At 40.3% G+C, this 21,475-nt stretch overlaps 1 protein-coding gene across 11 annotated transcripts in view; it reads right to left on the reverse strand.

Annotated features, from left to right (window-relative positions):
• The window catches only part of LOC121674672, a 300,378-nt gene that overhangs the window by 99,543 nt on the left and 179,360 nt on the right, over nt 1–21,475 (reverse strand). For 9 of the 11 annotated variants that reach the window (XR_006019759.1, XR_006019760.1, XR_006019761.1 and 6 more), the window contains one exon: nt 1,856–2,010. The exons of the other annotated variants lie outside the window; for them this stretch is intronic. Coding sequence is in view for 5 of the 9 variants with exons in the window: in XM_042049184.1 (XP_041905118.1) it covers nt 1,856–2,010 (155 nt within the window). In the remaining 4 variants the exon portion in view is untranslated. The remainder of the gene's footprint in view (nt 1–1,855; nt 2,011–21,475) is intronic. 11 annotated transcript variants of the gene reach the window in all.

Below are 21,475 nucleotides of genomic sequence, written 5' to 3' on the forward strand. Positions count from 1 at the left end.
AGGGCTCGGAAAAAGAAGTTTCTGGGTAGAGAGGAAAAATTATCAAGGTGGAAAAAAATTCTGACTGTAAATTTAAAAAATACTAAATTTTATGGCAGAGGAATTTTTAAAACAAATCTGCACAAGGAGCACCAAGGAAAGCAATACTATGAAGGAGAAAGCAAGAAAATACAGGTGCCTGTTGGCATTTAAACTAAACTGCAGCATGGACAAGCATCAAGTTTCACTAGCTTCCTTTATTTCCTGCTTAAATGAAAGGATATCTTTTGTTTGAGTTTGTTCAGTTTTGATAAGAAGCAACAAAAGGGGAAAGAGTGGGAAACCAATCCATCATAAAATTCTCCTGGTGCGCACCTTGGGAATTTTGCACCATTTGAGTACTCTGAATTCCTTCTGCAGAGATTCACTGCAGCTTACGTGACCTTCCCTCAAACACACATATAGGAAAAGGAAACCAGAGATACATCAAGAGAACAGTGGGGACACAAGATCACAATTTTCTCGTGGTCAGGGCTCAGGCATTGCCCTTGGTCTGTCGTCTCACAGAGATGCAAACCAATACACATGGCACCACTCTCAGCGCTTTCTGTCCCACTCCCCATGGACAAAAAATGAAAAGGCAACACTTCGAACCACCCTTTAGCCCCTGCTGGCACGTCTCCATGTGGAGCAGGGGAGAGGAAAGGGAAGCAGTGATGGGACAACATATCAGCCAAGAGTTCACAGGGAGGAGTGCTGCAAATGCCTGCTAAAAAATACACCACTCATATCCTGAGACTATACTGGCCTACAGTATGTGCTGGAGCTTAATGTTGGGTTATTAGTTGTGCTACTTTCCAGTCAAAAAGAAAAAGAAAAAAAAGGAAACAAGGGTTTGATTTTGTTTTGTTTCCGACCAAGTGCAGGAAAGAAATTTTATTCCTTAAGGAAAGTTCTCAGGAGTGGGAATGAATGTGAGGATTGTATGTCTGAATCATCCTGTTAATTCCCTAAATCCCACACCATGTGGATTTCAGATAATGTTTTCAGCTAGGAAACTTTAAAAAAAAATTTTCAATTTCTTTTTGAAAAGGAAAAACCAAACCAAACAAACAAAAAAAAAAATCAAAACAAAAACCAGACAAAACAAAACTAAACAAAATAAAAAAGAAAAGAAAGAAGTGGTTTAGAGCTCCTCCCATTCTAAATCACAGTTGGACCCAGAAAGACCAGTTTTGTTTTTAAACAAAGTCAGCAAATTGCCCCTAAGCTGGTCGATTCCAGTAATTGGCATCAGAGTAATAACAGTCACTCAGTCGGTTTCCCCTTTGCCAGACCAAAAATAACCATTCAGCCAAATTCTTCCCAAAAGTGTTTATTTCAGCTAAAGAAAGTACAGTTAGGTAGCAGACACATCTTTTTCACAGCTGGAAAATGAACACCTCTATACATAGCGTTGTTTCCACACCCCTCTCTGTATACCCAGAGTTACCACTGTCCATATTAGAGAAAAAAATAACTAAAAGCATCTCCTCCCTGCCTTTCTTGTTAGGAAGAGCAGCAACTGAATTACTTTTATCAGATGCTGCCTGTAAAATATAGCCTTTGTATTGTTTCCAGCATGCTTGTAATGCACTACAGGAAAAATACTCATTCACCCTACAATCATAGGAAAGTTATTGTGATTACAGGGACTAACAAATCAATATAACAGCACCTTTCATATTTATTTGAAGCAGGTACATAGTTTCATCCACCTAAAAAGCATAAAATCATCAAAATCATGGTAAGTTTTCCAGATGTTAAGTCAAAGCACTCCTAGTGAACCGACTTGGACATGCCAAGTGGTAGCCACAACATTATTTAGTGTACTCACAGCACAAAGAGCCTGAAGTGCAGTAGTGTGAAGCTTGATCTGCACAGTCCTTCCAAGACACCCCATCACCAGGACACTGAGGATGTTGCTGGGAGCAAGGACTGTACAGCAGTATTGGCCTTGACAGCTGGTAAAGAGTGATCCATCTGAGTCTCCTAAGAGAACAGAGACATTACATACAAGAGATTAGAACAATAATAATTTAGAACCATTAAAAACAGGTATTTCACATCACTGTGGCTACTCACGTCGCCTCCAAGTCCTTCCACTCTTCAAGAACAGGAGAATCACACCTCAGTTTCATCCCAACAGATATAAACCAGCATTTTTCCCAGAGCCCAGAGCTTGGAAAGGAAATTGGTGCCAAGGTTGGGCATAGGAGAATAACATGGAGTTCACAGACATAACTGCTTCATAACTTGAAAAATTTAGCTTAGTGAGTCTACTGGAACAACAACATTAACTAAAAGGAGCAGCTGAAAACATTTTTTCTGCCCATGGTCACTCAGCACGAGACAACAGAAGGAAACAACAAGGAGTCATCTTGACATGGGATGGAGCAAAATCTGAAGGAATACTGGATATAAACCCCAAGAGACAAAGGCCAGAGTAAGATACTGATGAATCTCAATGAAGTCACATCCAAAAGGAATTGATCTTTAAACTCTGAACTCTAAAACACAACACATTTCTTGAATTACATAGCTTTAAGTTAGCTTTAAAAATGTATTCGGAAACGAAACATTTCCATTTGTTAAAATTCCTCTTGTAAAAATGGATAACATGGCCACACATTCAATACAAATGAGACAATATGGTGGCTGGTGTTGCATCTACAGAACTGCATTTGTGTAGACACGTATGTACATGTACGCACACAGTATAAGCTGATTCTATCTACACACAAACTATGTAAGGTTTGTTTCAGACCTGAGAAACGGCCTGTGCTTCCAAAAGATATTTTTCTCCATTAGTTCATCTAATAGAAGACATTTCCTCTCTGATCCACATGGTGTTACACACACTACTTCCATTGTAGTGGTATTTGCAAACATACACCACACATTTATTCCCCTCTCCTTCTTTTCAATTGTTTGACCTACATCAGTTGATTGAAAATAATTACTCAGTACCAGCTCATAAAAATACAGTATCTACACAAAAAAAAAGCAAACAAGTAAGGTGTTCTTCTTACTAACCCACTTGGCTTCCTAAACAGCACTTTAAAAAACATGTATTTAATTTTCCTGCAAACAAAACAGTAGTATTTATGTTTTGTACATAAGCAAAGGATAAAACCTCCACAATGCAACACAAAGCCCCGTAATTTACACTCTGGTGTCATAAACTAGCAATAAAATATTACAGAGATAGCCATAAAATTGTGATCCAAGTTCTTTCTTTTCAAAATCTCTGCTTCAACTCAGCTGTTAGAGTCTGGGCAGAATTATTTACATTTAATCAGTGGCAAAGTTCACATGTAGTCTGAACTGTTCCAAAGTGTGCCCGTTTTCTCATGGAGCCTCCCAGCTCAGGCTCACCCCTGTGCCTGGAAGGGGCTGGACATTTTGCTGCAAATGCTTTCACCTAAAGAGGTGTCTATCACTGAACCCAAAATGCTCAATTTGAAATAACATGGAAGTTTGGGGCAAGGCAAAGAAAGGCAGGGCTCTCACTGAACTTTCAGGTATATTTCTGGTAGGCTGTGATGGATGTGGAATTTGGGGGCTGGCCTTGTAGCAGGGTTTGCCTTAGCTCTCTGGATTTCACTGATTCCATAGCCTGCACCTCTGGGGTGATTGAGCTCTGCACCAACCAAACCCAAAATTTCCCCCACATATCTGAAACACGATAATCTGTGAAATCTTCAAGTCTTACCCATGAACAGATCCAGTGAATCTGAGAGTGGAAACCAGAGGTAGATCCCCTAGGATCTGACTCCTGCCTTACCATTTGGGCTGCCAGAAGCCATTATCCCCAGGCCCAGAGGTGTCCAGGGCAGCTAGCATCAGCTCCATGGGCATGGATGATATCCCAGTGCCTCAACGGGAGGTGCTGTGCCTGCCTTATAGGCTGTGATCCAATTCCAGCTACTACTAGACAGTCTCTGTACAGGAGATGTGTTTGTTTTTGATCTCTCATTTTAAGTTTCAGGTCCAAATAATAAATTAAAAATACCACTCCAAGTCAAATCAGACTGAAAACTAAAGTTGAAAACATACGAGTAAGGTGTCACACAGACCAGAAGGCTTATGTCAACCTGTTCTCTAACAGGACAAAGTAAATAAGAGGAAGTATAGAACAATCCACATTCATAGGATGCTTCACCAGAAATCAAAAGTTACTTCAAAAGTTACTTGAGGTTTAAATCTACACTCATTGCAGTCAGCTGGAACTTTGCATATAAGAAGATGAGACATCGCAGAAGATGAAGCAGTGAACTCTGACAATTCAACATACTATTACAGAAAATACCAAGTCTAGATCTCATAGTAAGGTGTTTAGACCCAATCCACAAGGAGCAGAGTGGTTATGTTTGTAAGTAACTCACAATCAGTGAGAGATTTTCTTTGATTCTGCTGTTGACCCATTGAACTGGAGCAAAGACATTTGTCTATTACAGCAATGACTTATCAGTAGAGTATTACAATAAGTGAGCGGGTGTCATACAATGGAAAAAAAGCACGGCAAAGTGGTAGACATCGTTACATAAAATGCTAAGGCAAAAGCTTGAATTTTGGTCCTCCTAATACTCATTCCTTTACTTGACTACAGGAAGCAGGCTACAAAACACAACTCTGTCCAGTGAGAAATATTACAGTCAGGAAGTGCATAACAATGAAATTACTCTCATTGCTTCTCCTTTCAAAGAAAAAATTCATTTTACCAAATATATATATTTTTTCATCATTTCCAGATGACTAAGGTTGTGTCATTTCTTTAATTTATTTTAAGGTTACAAAAATGTAAACAGTCTGCTAGCATTTCCTTGACAAGACAAGCATCAGTGATGACCAGATACAGATTTTAAAAGGTTTTCCTGCATGCTTCACAGGCACATGGTGCGGTTTTGTTTTTCAGTTGCAGGTTTTACTCAGCTTGGAAATCAGCATAGTCAGTATTTCAGGATATTCAAGATTCCTGGAAACCTCTAAAAACCATAACGTGTCAGGCCCTGATTTGGGAATGTACCTACCTGTTTCACCTCAAGCACAAGACCTCACATCTTCATTACACAAAACTTTAATCAAGCATTTAACTTTGAACATATATTGAGTGCTGGGCTGAACGAGGAAGGATCTGGACCTTTGTAAAGTGCAGCGTTGTTAATTGACTGCAAAGATGTTATATCCTACAACTAGGCTCTTAATGAGCCGTGCCTGCCGGCAAGCAGCTCTGATAGCACACAGAAGCCAGCTGGTCCTCAGCAGCAGGGCACGTGGATTGCTGCATTACTCATGGGGTAATGAGTACATACACCCCTCTCTCAAGTAACTGCAGGACAGGTTGCTGCTTGCTCCAAATATGCTGGTTCCTGTGCATACCTGGCCACTAATCACTATAATTGAAAAAAAAAAAAAAAAACCCTCCTTTTTAGAATCATCTATAATACAACACTGAAGTGATTTACTTAAATGGTGGAAGAATATATAAGGCAATAAAACATCGTTTACAGCTGGTTAAGCACTGCAACAAATCTGAGACATTTGATAACTGCAGGAGGGTTGCTGGTGAGGATATTCAAATGCAATGAACACTCACAGAATAAAAGGAGATAAAAAAATCAAATCTCATGTGTGTTTCCTTCATGACGTTTCATCTTTTGGAGCCGCACAGAATTACAGCGGCCACTTCCCTCAGACTTTCTGCAGAAGCTGGTACCAAGGACATGCATTTTGGGCACAAACTGAACAAAGAAAGGTTTTGAAAAGTGTAAATATGTTTGAGGATGGGTAAGTAAATAATTGATCAAAGCCACATCCTTAGTGAAAAAGGAATTCTATGATTAGGAAGTATGTTTCCAAAATATTTGCTTCAGTATCTTCAGCAACCTAACTTTGAAAAGCTGAGGAGATCACACTCGGCCATGACAGAGGCATGCGCAAATCATTTGAATTCAAAGAAATTAAACCCACTACAGCAGCTCTAAATTCATCCTAAGTGTGGAATTACCCATTTTGTGCATGTAAGTGTTACCATCTATTATTACATATATTATTCTGAGAAGCTAAATTGCCTGCTTAAGAAAAGTGCTCCATGGTGTCAGTGAAAACTTTGGTGGTGTTCCTCGAGGGAACGTTTGCTGTTTCTAGGCTGCAATTCTTCTCTTGTCATAGACTATCATATTACAGAGCCTGAAAGTAAAACAATCTTGAAATAATGCAGCTCCTTTAGGCTAGTCCAGATTTAAATCAAGCTTCTCACACCTTTCTCAAATAAAAAGCAAAATTAGAGGAATTTAAGCAAAACTTCATATACTTTTATTTGAATTGCAACAGATCAACTTAACACCTTTATTCCTTCTCCTTTTTCCCACAACTCTTTATACAACTTTCTTAGGTCACATTTTTACTGTGTGTACCCTCTGTTCTCTCCATACACTGCTCTCTGCTTTTGCATGGAGTCAAGCAATATGGGCCCTCACTTTCAGCTGGAACTTTTATAAAGCTTTTTATAAAACTTTCTTACAAATGAAAGAAAATATTTTAGCAGCTTAATCTGGTTATTGTTTCTTCTGCTCCAGCTAGCATTCCTGCTTACTTTGAATGGGTAATTGGCCTGTAGTCTTTAGTTACAAACTTTTACATGACTTAAATAAAATGCAGAGGATAGTTTAAAAAAAAAAAAGTTTTGGGTGCATACTGCATGAAAATACTTTTTCAAACTGTTCTGAAAACCATGGGCCAAATAGTGGAGTTGCTGTTACTAATAATTTATAATATATCTCTGATGAAGAAGGTTATCTTAATGCTTTCAGCTGCTATAGAATCGTTAGATTTCAGCACAAACTGTACCATTTTGACATGCTTCTGTTACCTTATTTGTGGCATCTTGAATAAGGCCATTGCTGTTTATAATAAATAATTTCGTGTTTGAAGAATTCTTGAAAAAATCCACAGCTAATGGAACACATCAGAAGACTCTCAGATTTGACATGATTTTCTTTTGTCCACTTTGAAGATGGAGTTGCTTTGGATACATTGCCAGAATCTCTTAACTAACATGTGACAAGAAAGAATATGTTCTCTTAATGTCACTATTCAAAACTGTAAATCAAGTTTACTTTTCTTCTTTACGATTTTCAGCAGTAGTTTGCACCATGGAAGAGCAGCGTAGCTTTCTGGTTCTTCCACCATCTCCAGAGTCCTGTAAATGACATCTGAAGGATGGAAACAGTGTCAGCTCTTCTATCACCACAATATTTGGGTTCCTACTCATACATTCAAACAAATTCTGAGAGACTTAATTTAAACCAAGCCTGAGTACTTGTGGTTTTCTTAGTCCGCAACCAACTTCCAGGACTTTCAGTTTGCAAAAGTCATCGGAATATTAATAATATTTCTCCCCTGAATCACAGATACTCCACTCCCATTTATCCATCTTCCTGTAAACATATTTTTTGCTTCAACAGAAAGCAGATACATCCTACACATCTAAGCAGCACAGTACTTCAAACCCCCCTTTAATCAAAGCTGTAGTGTCCAGGCTATTTTTATACACAGCTACCACAAGTGTCTTTTTTAGTTGTAGTGGGGAACTCTGCATTTTTTACACATCCCTTTCTGCTTATCAGTGAATAATATATCTCTGTGTAATTAACCTTCACATACACCTAATACCCAGGACTTAGAAGTGACAGACACAGATGAGGCATGATGCAAGTAGGTCATTCTGGCATGACAGTGTTTTACAGCATGTCCCCATTTAAACCTGATCCCCAGGTTTACCAGTATGCTCCCCTTCTTCCTCTGCCCGGGAGGATCCAAATCTGGAGTAGCATGTCCTAATGTCCTATTCCAGCATGTTTAAAAAGCATCTGCTCTTTTCTGCACTTGCTTATTTTAGGCTACCAATAAATTCTTCCTAATGTGATGCTTTCTCTGTCCTTCTCTACTCCCACCACCTCCTTTCCTACAGGTTGTTTTTCCCTCACTGAGATTTCAGTGGGTCTTGTGCACAGAACTGTAGACATACATTGATCTAAACACAGAAGTACAGTAGTACTTGACAGTGGAGAAACTGTTACAAAGACATGATTGTAAAGCTACCAGTATTTCAAGCAAGGCTTTTTTTTTCTTTAATTCCCTCCTCCACCACAGTGGACCCTGTAAAACAAGTGTCCCCTTTCTCCCTCATCCAGCCTGATTCTGTGCTGCTCTCTCTCTTGACATTACTGCAAGTCTCATGACTCGAAGACGCAGTTCCCAAAGAGAAATGCTCAAATGAGAATGTCATGACCAGTTGACCACAAATGCTACCATTATTCATCGTTAGGCTGAATTATTCCTGCCCACCATGGATCACATCATTATGCAAAGGCATGAGCTAAGAATATGGGAAAAGACTGGCAAAAGGCCTCCTCAAGAAGCATGCCAAATTTCACCAATTCATTTAAAGAACAAAGCATGTCTATCGAGGTAATCTTTATATATTCAGAATACTTTAATGTTAAAAGAAGTCCAGGTGTTTATTTCTGAAATTCCATGCACACATTTCCCTGACTTATGTTATAAAAGAGGGGACTAGATATTATAACAACATCAACATATAAAAAGATTCAGCTGTTTTTTCCATAGCTTCATACACTACTGTGGTCATTTCTCTTGGCAGAAACATTTTAAAAGCTGCAAGACCAGAAACAAAGTTGACTTTCAGATTTTTTTTTACTTCTTTTTTTTATTTTTTAACTTGAAAATTGTCAGACTCATGTTTAGAAGGAATATTTAATCTTTTGTCAGTCCATATCCTTTTTCTAGGCTCTATATAGAGAAGTAAGTTTACAATTCAAAAAAAGTATCCACTAACAAAATAAATGAAGAAAAACCTCCCTCAAGGGAAGACTTCTTTTAAATTGGAGAGGAGACTAACCAAAGAGAAAATGACAGCAACCCCTTTTCAAGGCACCACCACATGAAGACCCAGATAGCAATTACACACATACATGACAATAAGGCACACACAGCCTGAATACTCTGGAGCTGGATCGACGCGGTATTGCAGCTCAATGGTTTCATCTCCCTGCTGCCTGAGATCATAGGGGATGGGCAGTTGTGGTAGGCTTTGGTACACATGCACAACCAGGAATGCTGCAGAACTGTTGTCACCCTCACAGAGGAGATATGAAGGGGTACAGGAAAGAGACCACAGCTCAAGATGTGCACGTGCTGCACCTCTACAAGCACCATCAGACAATGCTCAGAAAAAGGAGTTACAAGCATCTGGTTTATTCAAGAAATGCAGGATCTGAAATGAAGCCACCAAAGGATCCCATCTGTGAGCACAAACACATCATACCTGATTTCAAACTGACCAAGCCCAAAGCCTCCTGAATATACCAGACTGCTTTGCCAAGGAACAGCATTAGCAGCACAAGCTTTACTTCTCCCCTTTCTGCCTCCATGGTCTGCGTCCTTGGCGTGTTCCCCACAGGAAGAGGCATGGAGCAGAGTTGCTGCAGGAAACACACAGGAGGGAAGCAGCAGCAGCTGCAGTGCAGCTCCCCAGCCAGCTCAAGGCTTCACCTCGCACTGGCACTCAATTTCCCCTTGACAAGTTGTTAAACAACCACCTGACTACAGTCAGCCCCCCTCAGGGACCAAGTCTAAGTGTGTTATTGCACATTTATGCAAGGCAGGTTCTCAGATTTGAAAGTATTTTTATGTAATAAAAGATAAAAACAAATTTACCACACTTAGAGATTAGGTGCATGTATTTTCAGATAAATACCACCTCCCAAAGAAATGGCTTAATGCTTAAAATATTTTGACAGAATGGCATATTGCCCACAGGCCTCACAGGTTGCTCGGAAAGCAGGAGTAGAAAGAGATGAATAGCAAAGGTTTTGTTAATACGTTCGTCTTCCCTATACCAGCTAGTTTGGCTTGATTAGCAACCTCAGGAAAAAGAGCAGGAGGCACAGAGAGGGAGAAGAACCTTTAAAGCTGCACGTACCCAAGGTTTGTATCATGCTCAGGTTTCTAATCCTTTAGCCATGCTCTAACCTTTTGCCAGTAAAACACACTCAGCAGTGTCCACAACAAAGAAATCAGACCTCTTTACAGCAGCTGAAAATATGATTTGCCTCCTTCATCTGCAGGCAGTATTAAGGGGCTGGGGCGCTCTCCTAGCTGTGCTGCATCCTCAGCACACACAGAGGCACTGGGAAGGGGAAGAGGGGAGGAAGAGGGGAAGCTGCTCTCCCTAACCTGGGCACAGAAGCCATAAAAAACTGTGCACTTTGTGAAGGCAAGCAGCCTACACAGCATGCCGGCAAAGTAATGTTTGAGGACGGCAAAAAGCTACACTGTGATGAGGTTGTTTAAAGGCCACCCGCAGGTCTAACAAATAGTGGACTTAGGGAGAGATGGAAGAAGTTGCTTAGGCCAAAGGAAAGGAAAAATGTCTTGAAGAAAAAAAAATCAACAGAACACCTCTTCTCCCATCCCATTTTTTCCCCTTCTGTAATGTTGAAAAGAAAAAGCCTCACATTTGGTAATCCTGCCATAACATTCCTAGCAGGTAGGGAGAGACAAATATAGGGGAATTCCATTTACCCCAAAGGTTGGATTTTGTTTTATTTCAGTTCACTTTACCTTTTTTTTTTTAACCTAAGGCTTTGAACTTTTTTTTTCTTTAATGTTGCAGGAAACCCTACAGAAACCATGTCCAGGTTTAATCCCTATGCCAAGTTCTCCTCTGTGCTTCACATGCTGCTCAGTCAGTGTACGCCTCACTCACCCAGAGCTCCTCCACACCACCCTGCTGAGACCCAGGGTGAGGGAATAAGAAATGACTCAAGCACCTCCCACTAATGTTGCAGCAGTTACTCATTTCCACTGCTATTCTGAAGTCAAAATAAAACCCAAAATTAACAAACTACATCAAGAGAGTGCTATCTGAGAGCACGACAAAATGGTTGATTTTTCACACTTCATTGGCCGTTTTTGCTTCCTGCACCATTTTTTCGCCCTTCCCTTCTGCGAGAAACCATCCCTCTTCCCACTACCTCCCTCTTAGGAGGGCTTGCAAAAGACCCCAGGGCAGCAGAGTGCAGATGCCAGAGCCCGACCTCCATCCGTCAGTAGCCCGTCAGTGGCCTGACCTCCATCCATCGCCAGCCAGGCTCAATGTGTGAATGAGGTTTGGTGCCAGTTTCCATGGCAATGACACCTCACACTGAGTGCACGCCACCCATAGGGCTAGTTTTTGCACAGAGGTACACAAAACAATAGACTAAGCTTAGGACATAGAGCTAAGCTTAAGGCATGTAAGGAGGAGCCACCACCGTCACATGAAGACAGGGCATTTCTCTTAATGTTTTCCCATGACTGCCTCTTTTTTTTCCTGCAGCAATCTGTCCTAAGCAAGCATTGAAGAGCACCAGTTTCAGCAGCTCATACATATATATATTTCTGTATACAGTCGTACATGCTTGCAGATGGGAGAGACCATGCCATCTATATATGGTCAAACAGCATTTCCAGTGACCCCTCTTTGCCCTCTTATGTCTGAGAGAGTTTCTTAAGGGCTTTCCTCAGAACCACAAAGCCGGAGCTTTAATTCCTGACCTATTTCCAAAGCTCAGCGAAAGCCAGCACAGATGTATGTTCACCCCAGAAACATCCAGTGATTTTGTAAAGCAATTTAAAAAAAAAATAAATCTGAAGTTGCAAGGCTAAGCACTCTGAAAGCTCTTGGATCAAAAAAGTCATTAGGAAAAAAAATAGCTATTGTTTGGTTTAATGTTTTCCATTTTAAAAGAAGGTGATTTTCATTAGATGAAAGAGCTTAATGTTTTGAACAAAAATCTAAGGGTTTCAAACCTCCAGCATGGGTGTAGCATTTGATAGCTAAACATTTCCTAAGCTTGTGGAAGGGCAGAAAACTCACATTGCATAGGACATCCCTCAGCTCCACCACCTTCCTGCCTCACTCCTGCCAAGGGGCTTGAGACATCCCTTGGAGACATAAATTCCTAAATTCAGGTATGCAGCACTCTGTGCAAGAGCCCACAATACTGTACACTGCACATCAAGTTGCTCTTCTCCAAGTCCCATGTCTGGGCTGGCCACTGCTGGATCAATCATTCCCCAGAATCAGGCAAGAAATTGATTCATTTTCTCAAGTCATAAAAATATTTTCCTGCCTTGATAATATTGGACTGTGAAGACCTTTTTCCAGAGCCGAATATCTTACTCAACTGTGCCAAGTAACAAACATACTATTCAGGGCTTTTTAGCTCTCTCATATAACTGTCTTCCACAAATGCCAGACATCAAAGACTAGTGTTGCCTGATGAGCCATAACTGACACAATGACAACCAAGTATCTCATATCATCATATAATCTTTTTTTAAGCAGTGTGGCAACCTTTCCAGCTATGCATATTTCCTTTAGACATTTCATTTTAAACTCAGTGAAATTAATTTTAAAACTGGCAGTTTAGTATAATGAAGCATTTGTGAGAGCCGTAATGTCTTTTTCTCATTTTTGGTCCTAATCAGCTCCCATAATTTGCACTTAATTCAGATTATCAATGTACCACTATTATAAATGGGAGAAAATTGCACAGTTTGACTGTAAAATATTAAAAATACTGCTGAAAACCTAGCAGGTAAAATATGAATGCACAAAACAATCGGAAAATTCTCACAGCTGACTTGAGAAAGTGGACATGAATATATTGAGAGTTCCCAAAACCCTTGGTCTCTTTCTTTTGCATACTATATGGAAGAGCATGCCAAACTTCCCACTTCGGGGGGAGGAAGTAAACCACATGCCTTCCATAAATACCACTCTCCTCCCTTAAGTAAACCCTGTGCACTCAGCCTGTGACTTTGCTACAGTTTAAATATTTTGCTAACCTTATGCTATATTTTCAGCACAGCAAAAACCAACACTGCAAAACATCTGCCCCCAAGTTATAAGTGGGAGTGCTTAAGAGGCGGCTTTTCTTCTGTTTAGCAAAAGGGGTGCCCTCGCTAGGAATGCAGCCCAATTCATCCCAGGTCATCTGGAACGGCTCGGCTCAAAGGTCCCGCTATTTACCCACAGCTAAGAAATTGCCTGGCTACGCTGCCTTTATAATGAAGCTGGCTTACCCTGCACAAGGGAAAGAGAGAGAATAGCATCAAAAGAAACAGCCTTACTGGGACTTTTAAATGAGAAATCAGCTGAGCAAGCTGCTATCCAAGGAAAGAGGAGGAGGTTCCCTTGCACACATTATACTATTTAATTAATTAAGGCACATAACCAGAAGCTGTTTGAGTGCAAAGACACAGCTCGACTGAAATGACAGGCTGGTCCAAAGCTGCTCACCAGACTTGGTTTGGCTGCATCTGGGAAGACACAGGCATCAGGAAAGGCCATGTTCAGTCTGCTACAGAAAAGGCAGACATCTTCTGCCTTTAAGCTTTGCATGCTCCACGATACCCTCAGCCACAGAGTCGATCAAAGACCAAAGGATGTTGACAAGAAATCAGCACCCACCCAGCCCTCCTGTAACTCTGACCCCCAAAAGTGAATGTATTAGCACTTTGCATCTTTAGACAGGCCACTCTGGAGGCTATATGTTATATATGTCTCCTTTTCCACTCTCTTATCAACAAAACATTGTTCTTGCTTTTAAAACCTCAGCGATGGGGAGATTAAAAGTAGGGCAATAGGGAGATTACAATGACAAATACACCAAACGTGACCTTTTAGTATAGGAATTCTGGGTTGCAAAAAGCAGGCTCTGGGTAATGCAGTGTAAAAAGGAAGAAGCAGAGATAATCAGATAGGTCAACAAAAAAAAAAGGTGAAAAAAACCCAACCACACCTCTGAATAACTGAATTAAAAGAGTGAAAATTGTGGTCTTTTGATCTGTCTGTATCACAGACACAGCTATCAACAATCAAGCTTGCTTAAAAATTGGGGTGGTTAAAATAATTCTCTCAACCCCTTATTTGCATTGGAGGAGTATTCAACAATATAACACACAAAGATTCTGCTTTCAGTATTTTCCTTCACAAAAAATGGCTAGAAAGTTAGTAACAAGAAAACAAAAGCTGAGTCATAGCTGATCATATCATAACAGATAGCTTGAAATTTAAAAATAAATTAGGAAAACATCTGCAAATAACCCCAAACAAACAAAAGAACAACAAAACAAACACACAAAAAACCCAAACCAAAACCAAGCACACCACACAAGTAAAGCCCCCTGCAAACACTGTTGGCAAATTACCATTTACATGTTGGCTACCTCAGATTTCTAAAATCCAGCAGCCTTCCTGGGTTCCCACCACATATGTCTACTTAGGTTACATAAAACAACTTTCCCTTTGCCCTAGTAATGTTTCATCTAGGGTTACAAAGGATGTCACTTCCCTCTACCTTCTTCACCAATTTTCCCATAAAGGAAGAGAAGAAAATTTAAACTATAAACCAGCTATTTCTAGACCAGGAATGTGAAGACTTTGCTAGCTAGAGCTGACTATGATCTGAGCTCATTCTTTGCATTTCCTACCAGAGGTAGCTGCCATGGCTGCACGAATCTTTCCCAGAGTAGAAGGCATTCCTGGGTTCCTCATTCAAAGGCTCAGATTGCCCCCTGTGAAACGACCTGAGTCTTTCTTTAAAAAAATAAAAATCAATGTTTCAGCGCTCTTGATACATGCTGCTAAGGCAGACCCCACAACAGAGCCAGAAGGGCACACCACAAGTCAAATTCTTCATACATTTTAATTACAGTTTACACAAAGTGAAAGGCAGGTTAATAAGCTCAGTTCATAAAAAAAAATTAATAAGAAATGGCATTCTTGTATGGAAGAACAGGGGACTTAGCCTTCAGAGGGCTGATCAGAAAATATGTATTACATCCAAGAGTTACCTATAGTCCTCGGCTGCAAAAGAGGAGGGAGCAAAAGGGGCAGGGAATGGAGAAAGGAACAAGGGACCTTATTTAATAAAATCCTTTTAAAAAGAAGTGCTTCTCATTAAACTGGTCCCTCTATACCAGAGCAGCAGATTCAAAGGGTTTTCTCCCATGTGAGCTTTTTCGAGACCATTGAACACACGCAAATCTGCAGACAGAGGAAGCAAAAGAAAAGCATTTCAAGCAGCAAAGCTGGAAGGGCAGACAATAGGTGCCACCTCCAGATAGCGAGGAAGCACTTTCCCGAGAGACGCCTGGCCACCCATATTTAATGTGGGTAACTGAGAACACACTCCACTCTGGCCAATATGAGACCCACCACTACAGCTGCTCTCTCAAAGCACTGGGTGGCCCTGAATGCTTTTAAATGGAAAACATGAACTCAGAGATCTGGGTGGTGTTCCATGTGCAGTGGCCTGAGAAGGAGGGGGAGGCGGGGCTATCCCCTGCCAAACCCTGAGTCATAGCCCTGTGCCAGGGAATCCCATGCAGAGCCCAGTGCACTGAGGTGCTGGCCTGAGCATCAAGGGAACGCCACCCCAAACCTCCTGATAACACCACCAAAATTACCCAGTTGTGACACATCCTTTCATACATCATGTTTTGGCTACCCAAAGTGTGACACTACTGTTTTTGTGTAAGCAGAGAGCATGAGAAAGGCGCTGTGAGCTGGGCTTACTCTGCACCCTTTTCCTCACCCCATCTTCACAGCTCCACATCCAGGGTTACTCATCACAGGTCCTCACCTGTCCCTTGGTGGTGGCTCTGCCTCCAGTCCTTCATACTAAATTTACTTCTGAATGTGCAGTGGGGAGTGTTAACACATGATTTGGTCTATGATTAAAAAGGGATTACATTTTTCCCACCAAACAGGGTGAAAGGGAAATTAAAAAGTTGCATCCAGAAGAATATCATTTCCAAGTTAGACACCTTCAGTTTTAAAAAAACCCTATGAGGTTCTAATTTATTAATGAATAGCTGCTGTCTTTGTAATTTTGTCATACTTATTCCATTACTGTCTGACACTTCCTATTGTCACTGCTTGAATTTTTAAACACTTCCACATGACTAGTGCTAATCTCCATGTTACATGGAGGACTGCTAATAAAAGGATAGAGATGCATGAGTGTATAAGAACGATTATACCTAAACGTGCTCTAAAGCCTGCTCTTAACATCTCTCAATTTCTAGCATTTCTCCCTTCCCTCTAACTCCCAGCATCTGAAAGGAAAAGAAAAATGAAAGAAAGATATTTTTCTCCTTTATTTTGGGCTTGAATGGGATTTCTTTCTGATCAGGAGAGAAAAAGATAACTCCTCAAAGCAAAAGGGCTCCTGGAACAGGGTGCAAAGATACAGGACTCGTGTGTGAAACAAACCTTGGCAAGCAAACAGCAAGCTTCGTATCTTGATTTTTCTTTCAGAAAATCTTGTAGAACTGGTACAACAAGCTATTGTGAACAGCTGCTTTAAGGATACTACCTCACAATAAACAACCTCTGATTTAAACACAGGACTACATTCACCTGGACAGTCTTTTATTTGTTTATTCCCAAGGATTTCAACACCTCTTTTACCCGAATTCTCTGTACCACAGATTTTCAGCAGGTAAGTACAAAGACCTTATGATTTGAAACTACTGTTAAAGCACCTTTTAAAATTCATATTTTCTTAAAGTCCTCCTATCCACTCCTTTTAAGAACAGTCAAGGAACAAGACTGACTCTCCACTTCCCGCCTAGCCTGCTTTATTGGGTCTGTTTCCCATCCCCAGATTAGGTCTTAGGTGCTTCTTACTGGCCCATGTCATTCCACACACACTACCTTAAAATAGCTTAAATGCATAAATGTGAGCAGAAAATTTTCTTAAAATTCTATGAAGTTTACACCTTTACCACAAAATCACCATGGTAAACAGGGACAACTGACCCTGGCTGCTCCTTAAACACATGTATTTTGTGCAATCAACATTGTTTTTCACTGCCTCATTCCAATAGCACCTTCTCTCTGGTCTCTGTGCACTGTGTTCACCTGGAAAGCCCTTGATCCATTTAACAGTTTGCAAGTAGCTCTTGCACTTGGTGTGTTGGGTGAAGAAATATTCTCTACTTCACTGTGGTCCCCTATGTCCAGGTAAATGGGGCTCAGCTTATTTTGTATTTCTGTCTTCTCAAATAAAGAGGACCTGCATTACAGTAGCTCTGCTTTACACCAGATGAAAAGAGGCAGTAGCGAGCATCACTCCTAACCAGTCAATGGCACACCAAGAGAGCTCACTGATGCAGAGAGTAGGTTTAGATTTGATATTGGAAGAACTTCTTACTAAGAGAGTGGTGAGGCACTGGAACAGGTTGCCCAGAGAAGATGTGGATGCCCCATCCATGGAAGTGTTCAAGGACAGATTGGATGGGACTTCGAGCAACCTGGTCAAGTGAATAGTGTCCCTGCTAAGACAGGAGAGTTGGGACTAGAAGATCTTTAAGGTCCCTTCCAAACCAAGCCAGTCTGCGATATCTGACAGGCTTGCAGGGCACACCTGCTGCAAAGAGAATGGCTAGCACAGCTGCTAAAAAACATTGCTTAGTTGTTTGCATATTAATCTAAGAGCAATCCTGAGCTGAAAACAGTCCGTAGGGAATAGTTTTGGCTTTCTATACTTCCATAACTCCCCCCACCCCAAATTCAAACTCACAGTCAGCCCACTTGGCATCCAGCCCTTACTTCCAGAAAAAGTAGCATTTCTAAATGCTACTCCTGCAACTAACAGTGCTGCACATAAGTCAGAGCTGTCCAATTTTAATGCAACTGGCATATACACTGACAGTTTAACAGCAGCCCTAAAGCTATGTCTAGCTTGCATATGCACACCTATTTACATGAATTGTTACCAAAAGAAATTCAAACCATCATGAGAGCTGATTGTTCTCGTGATTTCTCTTCAACATTAATGAAAAGCCTGCAAGCAAAAAAATGTTCTTCTCACCTTGAAATGACAGGGAAACTGAATATGCAGGCCAGGCTTTGAGGGCTATACACAGCTTTTAAAGTTCAACCTGGACCTCCCAAAACAAAGTTTTCTAAACTCAAAGGCCCTCAGATCTCATCTACTGAGCTCTTTCAAATACAGGACAAAGTCTAAAATGTACTACTCTTCTCACTACAAAGAAAGAAATATAGCCAATCCTCCAGGCAATGCTTTGAAAATTTATTCCTTTGTGACTTTATATTTAAATAATGACGTTTGTCAAAAACTTACAATGATTGCATTTAAGACCTTTCAATTCGCTTTAGGTAACAAGATCACACTACCAGTGGTATCTTTATTCATCCCTAGGAAACCCCAGGTAAACTGTCAGAAAGGACAAAACACTCTGAAAGTCATGAGGCAACACGATCTACTTGTCCAGGGATAATAGAAGAGATCTTGTGATCATGACCCTTGTGCAGGTCCAGTTTAGAATGTGAACCAATTTTCTGAATGCAGGGATTGAGCCTAAAATGGCTCGCACTGGCATGGTGCCCTAGTATAATATAAAGCAGTAACTGCTTACTTTCTAAACCTCTCTCTTTCATTCCTCTCCTCAAGGAAATAGTTACAGACTACTTTTTTTCCAGAGAAAATACCTAATTGCCTACTGCAGTCTCAGATCAAACAGGTATTTGCATGCTTTAATTTATGTCTACAAAGTTACTTCTGGGCACAAAATAAGGGCTAGACCAAAGCAAGCTTAACCAGTTTTTGACAGCCAAATATACACCAACCAGCCTTATTGCCTATTTTGCATTTTGCACAGTGTTGATCCACAATTTTAAAAAATAAAACAGTGCAGTCACAGCAGAGTTATGTTGTAAAACATAATTTGAAACATATCTGCCCATTCAATTCATGCACAATATTTGAATGCCAGGCTGATTTTTCTCTCTGCCATGATAAGGGCACATGCACAAAGCAGAGGAGCTCATGAATTCAGAGGCCAGCAAGCGCTCTTGGGAACTGCCCTGATAGGCACTTCTGGTGCATGGGAACCACCTTGCACTACTTCAGATTAACCATAGGTCAAAAATATGTACTGAGGCAGTAAACAACACTGAATTTATAATGAACTCACCCCATACTAATTTTTTTTATAGCCACAGCCACAGTTAGGGGCACTAGCGCTGAGCCAGCTCCTCTCCTCCTGTTATTTTAACACTCATATCCTTCCACCTGTTCTCATCTGTCCCGTGGAGTGAGAACACATTGCACAGTTGCAGGTAAATTTTGTCACATTTGCCTTTTTATACTTTGACAGTGCAACAAAATGGAATTATCCTACATAATAAATGCCACCACTGCACTTAACCTCACAGAGGTCTGCCAGCCTCCTTTTCCCCCATGCAAGGCTATGATGAGCAGCAGTAAGAGCACACTGCCTTTGCTTGATGAGGCTACTCCCTGAAGTTTAAGCCAACAATAAATAAACCTGTAATATTGACAACTAGGATTTCTATACGAACTTTGTGAAGTTTATACATACCTCAGCAAGTTTGAGGATCTGTAATCCTTAAGCTGTTTTAAGCTTGTAACATTTTCCTGAACTCAAAGATTAACATCGGTTCTAAGTTTCTCCATTCAATTCCATTTTTTGAGTTATCAAAGTTCGTAAGATTGCCTACCAGCCAATCTATAAGCAACTGAAACATTACTCTGACCCCAAATGACAGCAACCTATGGTATACTTTACCAGAACTTTTAAAGTTAATTTTTGACCTTTCCTTTATTCCTTCACTTTTCTATATTCCCCGGTTACTTTATACTTTGTCTTCAGTTTTTACTCCTTTTGTTTCTCCTCACACGGTACTTTTGTCCTTTTTTTCAGAAACTTGTGCTCTGTTCCCATCTCCCACATCTATATTATTGTCTCTTACTGAGCAGAGCTGAGCAGTCAAGATGAAGCTAAAATCTAGAGCTAACATTGTCCAAATGGATTTCAGGTAAAGAAAACAATTCTCCTACCACTAAGAGCAACATTGTATAGAATGCACACACAATTAGAGAACTTGCTCATAGGGAAAAGAAAGTGGGTTCCATCTGTGTGGAAGTTATCCTTACACTAGACTCTGCTTTTAAGTGAATATTGAGATGCTAAACATAATACAATTTCACAGAGATTTCATAAAATACTAGCTATGCTTAATCATGTGAGTCACTTTTATTTTTAAGCTGTATAATAGTTAGTATTTTTCCTGCTTACTTCATTTACTAGAAAAGATAAGGTGTTACCATCACCCAATACCAGTCTGCACTTGTACGGTATTTAAGCTGCAAGTTTCTATTTCAATTTTCTGACCTTCTGCCAGTGATATCTTTTCCCTGGGCTGTTAAAGTAAGATGCTGGATCTCCAGAGAGTGCAATGTGAATTACCATTAGTTACAAAAGTGCTTAAAGTCTTGATGAACCAAGGGGTTTGAGAAAGCACAGACCTAACTCTACAAAACTAGAAGCCTGTCAAAAGGTGGCCTGCTGAATGAACAGCAAATTAAAGTGATCAGTAACAGTGTCTGGACTCCCAGTATCCATTCTATATCCTTTGCATCAGGAATAAACAGAAATTAAAAAGCAACAGAATTGTTAGAGTAGAAAGGGACCTCTGGAGATCATCTTGTCCGATCCCCGCAAATGTTGATTTCATCTGCAAATTTGGTTACCAAAATATTTTAATTAGGTGCTCAAATATGGAATAATATGATTATTGGCAGGGAAGCTTTTTACAGTTTGTTTGGAAGTTTTACACTGTCTTAGCAATTTGGGTGAAATGCCAGGGAAAATAACGATTACAAAAGAAGACTGTTCTCTTGCAGATGCCAACTGTACTTCTTTGAGTCACAGGGAACCATCTGGTCATCTGGGTTTGATGTTGTCATGATGTGCTGTGATATTATTAGACTGCTTAGCTTGATGCACGGGAAGGATACAGATTTAAGCTAAATCAAAACATGCCCCATATACATATATTTTTGATGTCCAACTATGTATTACTTTGGGGGTTGAGAGCTTAAGGACTAATTTCACTAATTTCACATTGAATGAAGCCAAGACAAAACCTTCTCAGTCCAACAATTTTTGAAACAGAAAGGTGATTTAGAATTGATATTCAGATCTTTTATTTTCACAAAAAAAACCCCAAACAAAAAAAAAATAAAACAAAAAAAACCCCCACCCCTCTTAACAAAACTTTGCTCAAATATATCGATCTACTACTTTCACTGTAATTCCTCTCTGTCCCTCTTACACACACAAAGCTCTCACAATCCCCTCTTCTCAAAACACAATTTCAACATCAGCTACCAGTATATTGCTCCTAGATGTAAGAAATAAGCTTTTTACAGCAAGAATAATCATTCACTGGCATGACCTCTCCAGGGACATGGCAGAGTCCACACTGCTGGAGGTTTTCAAGATGCAAGAGGACAGGGTGCTAGATTATCTGACCTTCCTTTCC

This window comes from Corvus kubaryi, unplaced genomic scaffold (assembly GCF_017639235.1).
Source record: "Corvus kubaryi isolate FWS band 111438036 unplaced genomic scaffold, C.kubaryi_AGA036_p1.0 69, whole genome shotgun sequence".
NCBI lineage: Eukaryota > Metazoa > Chordata > Aves > Passeriformes > Corvidae > Corvus > Corvus kubaryi.